The sequence below is a fragment of the Phocoena phocoena genome, chromosome 18 (genome assembly GCF_963924675.1).
Source record: "Phocoena phocoena chromosome 18, mPhoPho1.1, whole genome shotgun sequence".
NCBI lineage: Eukaryota > Metazoa > Chordata > Mammalia > Artiodactyla > Phocoenidae > Phocoena > Phocoena phocoena.
The window spans coordinates 8,204,665-8,217,040 of NC_089236.1; the positions used below are offsets into that span (position 1 = coordinate 8,204,665).

The 12,376-nt window shown below is 38.2% G+C and overlaps 1 protein-coding gene across 1 annotated transcript in view; it reads left to right on the plus strand.

Annotated features, from left to right (window-relative positions):
• Positions 1–881: 881 nt before the first annotated feature.
• The window catches only part of RXFP2 (relaxin family peptide receptor 2), a 62,788-nt gene continuing 51,293 nt past the window's right edge, over positions 882–12,376 (plus strand). Inside the window, exon 1 of the mRNA XM_065895905.1 lies at positions 882–918. Within this exon, the coding sequence (XP_065751977.1) occupies positions 906–918 (13 nt within the window). The 5' untranslated portion in view covers positions 882–905. The remainder of the gene's footprint in view (positions 919–12,376) is intronic.

The following is a 12,376-nucleotide window of genomic DNA, read 5'->3' on the forward strand; positions in this document are numbered from 1 at the left end:
AAATATTGTGTGAGGACTTCCCTGGTGGCGCAGTGGTTGAGAGTCCACCTGCCGATGCAGGGGACACGGGTTCGTGCCCCGGTCCGGGAAGATCCCACATGCCGCTGAGCAGCTGGGCCCGTGAGCCATGGCCGCTGAGCCTGTGCGTCCGGAGCCTGTGCTCTGCAACGGGAGAGGCCACAACAGTGAGAGGCTTGCGTACCACAAAAAAAAAAAAAAAAAAAAAAATTGTGTGAATGTCTTACAATAAGTAACTATTAAACATAGGGCCGTATATTTTAGTTATTACTTTCTGTATGTCATTTGAAAGCATTTAAGTGCATTTGAATGGAAGTAGGAGTTCTTCACGTATTTGCCAGTGAGTAGTTTTTTTGTCACTTTTTTATTGCATGAAAAATACGCTTGCAAAAAGTTTCGTCACCTTTTCAGTGTAAATCTATATCCCTTTCTATTTGAGAATTTCTGTATATGTTTGGATTTAAATTAAGAGCAAATTGTACTACATGCTCTAAGGGGAACATATTTTTAGAGTGATTTTAAAAAATGTTTCTTATCTAATAATACCAGAGTCTTATATATGTCTCTCTGTGCATACTATAATAAATTAATGACCCAGAATACAACTGTAGATTTAAAATAAAATGAAACCAAAAAGGAAAGAATGAAAAAGGTAGGTTGCACAGTGACAAAGACCGTCTCCTCTCGTGCCAGTAAAGTTCTAGCTGTTGAGCATGCTCAGACACGGGGGAGGCACTGAAGTTACTATATCAGAACTCCTTCTGAGGTTAAGGAGCATACATCTAATAACTCAATTGCTGTGAACCCGTTGTTATTTTTCTGGTATTAAGCGTCTCTTCAGCCGCAGATTGATTGCAATGTTCCTTCTACTTCATTTCATCGTTCTGATGGATGTCAAAGGTAAGGTTACTGCTTTCTTGCTTGAATGAGTGCAATTCCAAAAGAACAGAATACTTCTACTTGGTTCTATCATATTTTTAATACACTCATTGCAATGTTTGATAGACATCCAGTTTGCATTGTCATTATCACTAGTTGCCTATAGTCCCATCCTAGCAATTTCTAGATGCAACAAATTTTTCATGGAAACCTGCCTTTAAATGTTGTTAAAATTGTAATAAGATTAGCTTTAAAAAACAATGTTGAAGAAATCAGTTATAATGAAGAAACATTTTTTAGTATTTGAAAAAATGTATGACAATTAATAACTTAAAATTTTGCCTTATGAAATTTCAACCTGTTGAAATCTGTTCATAAATTTTATATAATTGTTAGTTGCTATGTTTCATTGTTAATATAGTTAAACTGGGAACTGCAAAGCCGAAGGCAAATCTAAAAATCAGTATCTCTCCCTAAGAGCAAACCTATGTAAAATAAAATAATTAAAAATGGACAAAAGTTACCTATTCAGATAATTCTATTTTCTGTTTTTTATTTTTAAACTTTTCATTTTAGCCAAACTGCTCATTTTCAAGTTGGCAGTATTTTTATTGTAAAGCTGAAAAAATAAAATAAAATTTAATCTTCCCCTGGTTTTAAAGAAAAATATAGACTTGTTTTGTTATGAGCGTGTCCACTTGTAAATAATCTATTCATCATACCCAAGGCATGTTGGGTTTATTATTATTATTTTAAAATGTATTTAAATTCATAGTCTTGCTTAAAGACTTTTGATAAACCTCTGAGACTAAAGTTAGAATTCAAAATTATTTTTCTTTTCTGAGAAATTCATTTTAGGTTTTTAAAATGTTTAATTTTATTAAATGAAGTCAGCTGAATATTTTAAATATTGAAATAAAATGCAGTATTTATGAGCAGTGATTTAAGAACTTCTAACAGATAAAAGATTTTTTAATATTTAAATTTGTTTGAATTTGAAATACTAAAACTTTGTTGCAAATTATTTTAAAATATTTTAATACATGTAACATGATTTTTGTCTTATATTTTAATCTTTCTTACATGAAAACTTAAGTGTTATCTAAGGAGAAACAATCTATGAACTCATTTTGCAGGTAATACATTTGTAGAAAGCAGTCTACTCTTGATATAAGGTCTTCTTCCCTCAGAAGTTAGTGCCCTATGCACATTTATAATATTCACTTCTTTATGATTTTTAAGGATAGACAGTTACAAAGTAGGTTCTTGGATTCAACACATTTCATAGAGGTTATCTATGCCCTTAAAAAATTCTTTGATGTACAAGACTGTAACTATAGTTAACCAGTTTTAACTACTTTTGCTTATGGTAATGCATCTAATTGATTTGCCTTAGAAAAACAAAATCTTTATGAGAAAAAAAATATCTATTACTAAAATAATGTTTCAAGATTTACCACAAAGTAATGGTGTTCTTTAAAAAAAAGAAGAAAAGAGGGCTTCCCTGGTGGGAAGATCCCACATGCCGCGGAGCGGCTGGGCCCGTGAGCCATGGCCGAGCCATGGCCGCTGAGCCTGCGTGTCCGGAGCCTGTGCGCCGCAACGGGAGAGGCCACAAGAGTGAGAGGCCCGCGTACGGCAAAAAAAAAAAAAAAGAAGGAAAGAAATTTTAAACATGATTTTTTTTTATTTCTAAGTAAATGTCATATTTAAAATCCATAGTATCAATCTGATATTTGATTGTAATTCCCTGGAAATTTTTACTTTCTAATTTTATATTATTTTCAATTGATAATTTATATTTAAAATCATTTATTTTCAAAGTTAGATATGTTAACCAATGCTTTGATATCTTATTCCTACTTATAAAAATAATAATTTGCTATATATATTAACAAAATTTTTTTCTTTTTCACAATAAAATTAAATTAGTTAAAGCAGTTAAAATTATACAGTTAAAGCAGTAAGGCTCTTTATCATAAACAAAGAAAAGTCATTTAGAATTATGTAAGAGTAAAAATTGCTTTTTAAATTTAAATGAATATTTGTGATAGATTCTTAGACCAGATGTAAACAGAGGGAAAAGTTAACAATTATATGATTGTCTTTTCTCTTCTGGCCATGATCACCCTTGCATGCCTAATGGATAAATGATACAACCATCTTAAGCTATAGACATTAATTGATAAGTAAAGATAACATGTCTTATTATCACTTTTTCCATGTATTTTATCATCCATTTATTCACTGGGTATCCTTGTTAACCAGCTTCAAACTCCCTCCAAAAAAAAGTTTTTTATGGACTAATTATGAACAATATTGCAAACCAAAAAACATGGGCTTATATGGGAAACTGAAAGCATGAAGTATTGAGAATGCTACTGGATAACTACCAGTTGCTACTTATTCAAATAATTTGCTAACCTTGAAAAAGGTAGTCATCAAAAGCAGGGCTAGAGCAGCATTTGGATGTGAACAGTATTTGACTGCCCCCTAATGGACTAGTTCAAATCGCATCTTGGTCCTTTCTCAGTAATGTCAGTTCGACTTGGATGCTGTGACTTAAGAAAACGTTTTTGAACTAAATTTTAATTTCACACAATTATATCCATGCTGCCGATAGCTATGAAAATCAATTATATTGCAGGACAGTCATACTGAGAGGCCAGAGCAGCACCACTAATGAAAAAGAAACTCACTTGCTTCAGGGCTGAATGGAGCCTGCTGTGAGGGAAGAGGAAAAATACCAGAAACCCAGAAGTTAAGGCCATTTGAGATAAGTTATCTCTAAAGGCACTAACTAAATACACCTCACAACAGATGTTTATTCATTTGTTCATCTTACTGTGAATGAATGTGACCAGATGCAATAAAAGATTTTTAAGGACTCTCACTTGAAGTGACAAAATTGGCTGTCACCTGAATTTTAAAGACGAAAATGGGGATGTTGCTTCAAATAAGCTGACGTTGAAAAATGGCACATTCGTCCTAAGAAATTGTGGCTTGAATAAAATTCAATTAACTAAGAATAGTTTTTGTATACATAGTTATATGATGATAAATGCACAGACTTTTTAGGAGTATATATATGTTTGAGAACCCAAAACAGCTTGGTTTCCTTGTTTGGTAAAAATGTAACTTACCCTTCATCAGGCAAGATGAATGTGCTTGGTTTATGTAAGAAATCATAGTGGAGGGCTTCCCTGGTGGCGCAGTGTTGAGAGTCCGCCTGCCAGTGCGGAGGACACGTGTTCGAGCCCTGTTTGGGGAAGAGCCCACATGCCACAGAGCAACTAAGCCCGTGAGGCACAACTCCTGAGCCTACGCTCTAGAGCCCGTGTGCCACAAGTACTGAGCCCACGCACCACAACTACTGAACCCTGTGCACCTAGAGCCCATGCTCCGCAATGGGAGAAGCCACTGCAATAAGAAGCCCGTGCACTGCAACGAGGGGTGGCCCCTGCTCGCCACAACTAGAAAAAGCACATGCACAGCAATGAAGATCCAATGCAGCCAAAAATTAATTAATTAATTAAAAAGAAATCATAGTGGAATTAGAGGAAACATTTTTAAGTGCTTTGTTCACATGCATCAATTCTTCATCCCTGTAATTCTAGATGTTGTGTGTGTAAAGAAAAAAACTAAGGTTGCAATAAATATTGTTCTCATCAGTGGTATATCACTTTTTTTTTGCCCAGGGAAGTTCTGTGTTAATAGGATATGTTTGATAAGGGGAAGATAATGTTATCTCCCAGTTCCCCAGGTATGAATTCTTTCTTTTTTGGAGGCCTGGATATTTTCATGAAGTTGGAGGGATTTTTCTCCTGCACATGTCTCCCTATGAGTGGTCTCCGAATTGCCTCAACAGAGTCCACTGGAGTGTTCAGTTCTGAGCCATAGTTTATGAGTATCTCAGGGATTTTACCTTGTGGGTGATCCAGTTCCAAATCTCATGCTCAGTTTGCAGAGATAGCACCACTGCTTTCCCTACTGGCCATGGGCAAGGGGCAATATTCAAATCACAACCTCAGGTGGTCAGCAGAGGCATTTCATCCCCCATGCATTGTTAGGGGCTCTGTCCCAGCAGGTAGCTTCATGTAGGTCCCAGCCTCTGCCGGTCAGGCTGCATTCAGCCAATTTCTCAAACAGGCATGGGAGTCAGATCTAACTGCTCATCCAATCTAGGCTCCTGTCAACCAAGTGGGCTTAGCTCCTCTCACAACAGCAGCTTTTTCTCTGTTCACGTTCTGTGGAGATTCTCTCTTCAATAAACTGAGTATTTCAGTGAAAAAACATAGTAACAGTCTTCTCTATCTTTGGAAAAGTAAATGTTGTGGGAAGCATATTTAGGATTTGCTCACAATAGATCATCTTTGACCCAAAGCTCAGAAAAGAAGGTAGTTTTTAATTCTTCAGATTTTGCTTAATCAGAGACTGGACATGAAAGGGCATACACACCAGAGGTTTGAAATCATGAAGGGGTTAGTATAGGAGAGGCAGCAGAGTGGCAAGGATGCTAGATTTAGGGGTGAGCCAACCTGTGTTCAAGCCACAGCCCTGATCCTCTGAAGCCTTTGACCTTCAGCATACCAGAGAACCTCTCAGCCATAGCCAAACATAGGTGCAATTATTGAATTGCTAAGAATCACTTGTGATAATGGTAAAGAAATAGATTCTAGGACTCTAGTCCCCCCATAGATCTGATAAGTCTAGGGTGGGGTGTGGGACTCTGTACATTTAAGAAGCATTCTAGGTGGTCTGATGAATCTGCCCCATAGGTCACACCTCTGGAAACACTGGTAATTGCACTTAGCACATCAAAATATGAGTAGGCTTTTTTTTCTGTAAGGGATGCTAATTCCTTGTTATACTCTTTGTGCGTACCAGGATTGTTAATTGGATTCACTTGGATTATTTGACATGTTAATACTACCTGAAAAGTCTTCTTTTTTCAATTTTGGGGGTTATAAGGACAAATTAAGTATTCAGCAAGGGAATAGCTGATCTAATGATCAATATACTGACTCAGTAGACAGTAAAATTCAAAAAAGTATAATTAATACACAAGTTTAGCTATAAAGTAGTCTTGTTGCTAATTACCACTCCCTCCTTAAGAAATAAAAATTAGCAAACCAACGACACAATGGTTTTGCTGAGTACACAAGAAATTAAAGATGATACAAACAGATGGAGAGATATAGCATGTTCTTGGATTGGAAGAATCAACATTGTGAAAATGACTACTACCCAAAGCAATCTACAGATTCAATGCAATCCCTATCAAACTACCACTAGCATTTTTCACAGAACTAGAACAAAAAATTTCACAATTTGTATGGAAACACAAAAGACCCCGAATAGCCAAAGCAATCTTGAGAAAGAAAAACGGAGCTGGAGGAATCAGACTCCCAGACTTCAAACTATATTACAAAGCTACCATAATCAAGACAATATGGTACTGGCACAAAAACAGAAATATAAATCAATGGAACAGGACAGAAAGCCCAGAGATAAACCCATGCTCATATGGTCACCTTGTTTTTGACAAAGGAGGCAAGAATATACAATGGAGAAAAGACAGCCTCTTCAGTAAGTGGTGCTGGGAAAACTGGACAGCTACATGTAAAAGAATGAAATTAGAACACTACCTAACACCATACACAAAAATAAACTCAAAATGGATTAAAGACCTAAATGTAAGGCCAGACACTATAAAACTCTTAGAGGAAAACATAGGTAGAACCCTTTATGACATAAATCACAGCAAGATCCTTTTTGACCCACCTCCTAGAGAAATGGAAATAAAAACAAAAACAAACAAATGGGACCTAATGAAACTTAAAAGCTTTTGCACAGCAAAGGGAACCATAAACGAGACCAACAGACAACCCTCAGAATGGGGGAAAATATTTGCAAATGAAGCAACTGACAAAGGATTAATCTCCAAAATTTACAAGCAGCTCATGCAGCTCAATATCAAAAAAACAAACAACCCAATCCAAAAATGGGCAGAAGACCTAAATAGACATTTCTCCAAAGAAGAGATACAGATTGCCAACAAACACATGAAAGGATGCTCAACATCACTAATCATTAGAGAAATGCAAATCAAAACTACAATGAGGTATCACCTCACACCAGTCAGAATGGCCATCATCAAAAAATCTACAGACAGGGCTTCCCTGGTGGCGCAGTGGTTGAGAGTCCGCCTGCCGATGCAGGGGACACGGGTTCGTGCCCCGGTCTGGGAAGATCCCACATGCCGCGGAGCGGCTGGGCCCGTGAGCCATGGCCGCTGAGCCTGCGCGTCCGGAGCCTGTCCTCCGCAACGGGAGAGGCCACGACAGTGAGAGGCCCGCGTAACGCATTAAAAAAAAAAAAAAAAAAAAAAAAAAAAATCTACAGACAGTAAATGCTGGAGAGGGTGTGGAGAAAAGGGAACCCTCTTGCACTGCTGGTGGGAATGTAAATTGATACAGCCACTATGGAGAACAGGATGGAGGTTCCTTAAAAAACTAAAAATAGAACTACCATACGACCCAGCAATCCCACTACTGGGTATATATGCTGAGAAAACCATAATTCAAAAAGAGTCATGTGCCACAATGTTCATTGCAGCTCTATTTACAATAGCCAGGACACGGAAGCAACCTAAGTGTCCATCAACAGATGAATGGATAAAGAAGATGTGGCACATATATACAATGGAATATTACTCAGCCATAAAAAGAAACGAAATTGAGTCATTTGTAATGAGGTGGATGGACCTAGAGTCTGTCATAGAGTGGAGTAAGTCAGAAAGAGAAAAACAAATACTGTATGCTAACACATATATATGGAATCTAAAAAAAAAAAAATGGTTCTGATGAACCTAGGGGCAGGACAGGAATAAAGACACAGATGTAGAGAATGGACTTGAGGACACAGGGAGTGGGAAGGGTATGCTGGGATGAAGTGAGAGAGTGGCATGGACATATATACATTACCAAATGTAAAATAGATAGCTAGTGGGAAGCAGCCACATAGCACAGGGAGATCAGCTCGGTGCTTTGTGTCCACGTAGAGGAGTGAGGTAGGGAGGGTGGGAGGGAGATACAAGAGGGAGGAGATATGGGGATATATGTATATGTATAGCTGATTCACTTTATTATAAAGCAGAAACTAACACACCATTGTAAAGCAATTATACTCCAATAAAGATGTTAAAAAAAAAAAAAGTAAAGGAGAACTGCTCACTGGCTATGCTTGATCTGAAATCACTTTGAATGACTTTTTGTTCATTTTCAATACTATATAGTATACCATTGATAAATATACCACAATTTTTATCCACCTTATTTTTTTCAAGGACGTTTGTATTGTTTCCAGTTTGGGGCTATTATAAGTAATGTCTCTGTGAATATTGCTGTCTGTCTGAGTCTCTTGGTGCACATGTGCATGCATTTCTTTTTTTTTTTTTTTTTTTTTTGCGGTACGTGGTCCTCTCACGGTTGTGGCCTCTCCGTTGCGGAGCACAGGCTCCGGACGCGCAGGCTCAGCAGCCATGGCTCATGGGCCGAGCAGCTCTGCGGCATGTGGGATCTTCCCGGACCGGGGCACGAACCCATGTCCCCTGCATCAGCAGGCGGACTCTCAACCATTGCGCCACCAGGGAAGCCCAGCCTCTACATATTCTTAATGGTGACTTTGTTTTATTTTTATTTTGGGGTTAACAGAAGTTCTGAATTTTTATATAGTCTAATTTAGCTATCTTTTATGATTAATGCTTTCATTTTTTGTTTTGTTTTTTATTTCCCTTAAAATCCTACCCTAAAGTGGTAAATCTTTTCTCCTATATTATCTTCCAGAAACTCTGTTGTTTCACCTTTAATCTTTAGATCCATAATCTACTTAGAGGTGACTAACCCCCAGTACTGCTCTGCAGTGCCACTTGGTCCTAAATCAAATGTCTGTGTGTATCTGTATTTTTCTGAACTTTCTGAAGTATTGTATCATTATCGTAAGTCCTGATATACAGGTAAACAGTTCTCTCACCTTGTGTTCCTTCTTCAAGACACAGCTAGCTCCTCCTGTCCTTTATCATCACCATATGCCTTGGAGAAACAGCTTATCCGTTTCTACGCACACATACATATACATGTACACTCCTGGATTCTTATTGGAATTGCTGTGAACCCATAGGTCAATTTGAGAAAAGAATTAACTCCATTTATTTAGGTCTTTTTCTTTTTAATGTCAGCTTTTCAATTATATATATATAAAGCTGTTTTTAAAAATATTTACTTATTTTTTATTTATTTTCTTTATTTTTTTGGCCGTGTCGGGTCTTAGTTGCAGCACGTGGGATCTTTGTTGTGGCACTTGGGCTTCTCTCTAGTTGTGGCGTGCAGATTTTCTCTCTAGTCGTAGCACGTGGGCTCCAGGGCACATAGGCTCTGTAGTTTGCGGCACACGGCTGTCTCATTGAGGCACGCGAGCTCAGTAGTTGTGGCACGCGGGCTTAGTTGCCCCGGCGGCATGTGGGATCTTAGTTCCCCGACCAGGGATCAAACCCGCGTCCCCTGCATTGGAAGGCGGATTCTTTACCATTGGACCCCCAGGGGATTCCCCAGTTTGAGAGCACTAACTCCATTTATTTAGGTCTTTAATGTCTATCAGTAATTTTATATACTTTACATAAATGTCTTGCAGGCTTTTGTTCGATGTATTCCTAAATATGACACAGTTGATGCTATAGTAAAAGTATTTTTTAAACATTTCACTTTCTAATTGTTTGTAGATGATATATAGAAATTAAATTGATTTTACAGAAACCTTGACAAACTCTCTAACACTAATAATTTATTATTTTGGATTTTTTATGTTCACACTCATATCATTCATGAATAATGACAGTTTTATTTTTCGCAACTTGTATATGATTGATTTGTTTGCCTTGCGTCACTACATTTGCTAAGTCCTCCACGACAGCCTTGAAAAGATGTAGTAATGATGGACATCACTGCCCTGATCCCAACCTCAAACTAAACGTCTTCAGAAAGTTACCATTAAGTATATTATATGCTAGGGGCTTTTATTATAGAATATTTAAATATTTTATATAGAATATTCTAAAAATAGAATGTTTTCTATTTTTAGTTTGCATAGTTATTTTAAAGTCAGGATCAGATCTTTCCTCTCTGGAGCCTCTGTTGTAAGCAAAGTTAAAGACAAGTGACAAACTGGGAGAAACTATTTGTGAGTTATAGAACAGAGGGCTAACTGCCCTGAAGAATTCTGGTCAACATTGCCAGATTTGGTTTTCTCACACATAGTTCCAGACACTGTGTTCCAGGCCACTGCTGTCAGGAATGAAAGTTTCACCAGTCCGTGAGCAAAAATAAGTTCGCTTTTTTGTAAAGCTAAATGTATTCCTTTCAAAGGATTGTCTTTTATTCTGTGCATATATTCTCTCAAATTTTTAGCAATAAAATACCGTTTTTCTTATAATCATTATTATAATGGTGGTAATTTAGGTTTTTTTAATGTTCTTGTTTGACAAACTAAAATACTAGAAACTCTTTGCAGGTCCCTCTAAATTCTCTAATTGATTTGATTCTGACCCAATGCATATCAGTGACATTCAGGATATTGACAAAGAAAAAAAGAGCCAATGCATTAAGGAGATGGGTGGGAATAGAGACAGGGCCATTAGAGAGTGTGGAGAAGAAGGAAGTAGACCAGGACAGTGAGACATCACAAAGCCAAGGGAGAAAAGGTTTCAACTGGGTGACTGTGGTTGGCCGTGTCACATGCTGCAGAGAACTAGGTAAAATGAAGACTATAAAATATGTCTGGTGTTAGTAACGAAGAGGACATTAGTGATTCCAGTGGGAAGGATTTCAGTGGAGCAGCAAGGCCAAGACTGAATGCTGTGAACTGAAGAAAGGGTGGCGAGGAAGTGGAAACAGTGGCTAGTATGATCTTTCTGAGAAATTTAACTTTGAAGAGAGAAGGGTGTCTCAGTTCCAGTGTGACTAGAATAGGATTTGGGTTGGTTAGTTGGTTGGTTAGTTGCTTGCTTGACTGGTTAGTTGGTTGATTGATTTGTTTGTTTTGAAGATGGGAGATGATTGAATAAGATTAGTGTGAACAGAAAAACCAGTGGAAAGACAGGAATATTGGAAATACAGGAGAGAAAGGAGATAATGGAGAGAGATTCTGAGAAGAGGAGATGGAGTGGAATATAGAACACAGATGCGAGGCTTTCCCATGGGCAGGAAGGGAGCCCATCAACCTTTGTGCATCATAAAAGAAGCATCCAGGGCCTCAGCCTTGTACTGTGTGGCTTCTACACAGCTCAACACTAGCAGCTGTGTGAACGTGCCCCGTACTTGTGCGAGGTACATCCTGCCCAGTCATATGCAGCAGCCTAGGATACAGGTAAATATGTAAGTTGATTTGACTAGAATTTGAGAGAATTACCACCAAGAAGAACAGCCGGTGAAAGTCCCTAGAGACAGAGCAGTCAACCACTCAGAGAGGAATTGGAAGAGACAGCCATGAAGGGAAAAAGCTATCATCTTCTCTCCTCTGCACATTTCCCTTGCCCAGTTTCTGTCAGGTGTCACCCTGTCTCTTTCATAATCACCCTTTCCATGTTCTTCTTCCCTTGATCCGCCACAGTGTTCGTTCTCTGAGTTCATTGTACCAGGCAGATTTTAGGAAGAAGCCAGTCTCTCAAACTCATGCAGAACAAGATAAGAATTTAAATACTAAAAAACAAGATATGAACCTAAAAGAATGCATCCCTTAAAATGAAGCTTAAGCAGTTTACTGGTCAGTAGAAGAGATGTTTGGGGAAGAGAAATCCTTCTTGTGCCTGCGTATACCTTAGACCCCACCAAGAACCATGGTGTTCAGTTTGTGACCCACATAAAAGCACCCAGCCAAGGGGGACATAGGATGGAAATCCATCCCTGGTGAACATGATGTTGGCAATTTAAAATTCTGGTTTTCTCCTATTTAAATCAACACGTATTGAAGCTATACTCTGTCCCACATAGTTAAGCATCATTTCCCCAAATCTGTCCAAACATTGGGCAATAGTCTGAAGAGGGAGATGGGGTGATGGTTTCTGCAGAAAATCTGTGAGGAGGATCCTGAAGGTCATTCACCAGTCAGAGGTGGTGGGTTTGTCTCAGAAGAACACTACAGAAAATAGGGGCTTAGAGAAACTCAGTTAAGGTAGGAATCTTTGAAATGGGAAGAAGTTGGGGTAAATGTGTGCATGCAACTAGATCTGAATTCTACACATACTGACTGATATGGCCACACAATATTGTCAAAGCTGGGAGGACTGAACAGTAGCATTAAGGGACAAGATTTCTAACTTCAAAAAACAACCACCAAGAGGGTAATTTCTCTCCACTCACCTTAACATAACCACTTTTCCCGTTGCGGAGCACAGGCTCTGGACGCGCAGGCTCAGCGGCCATGG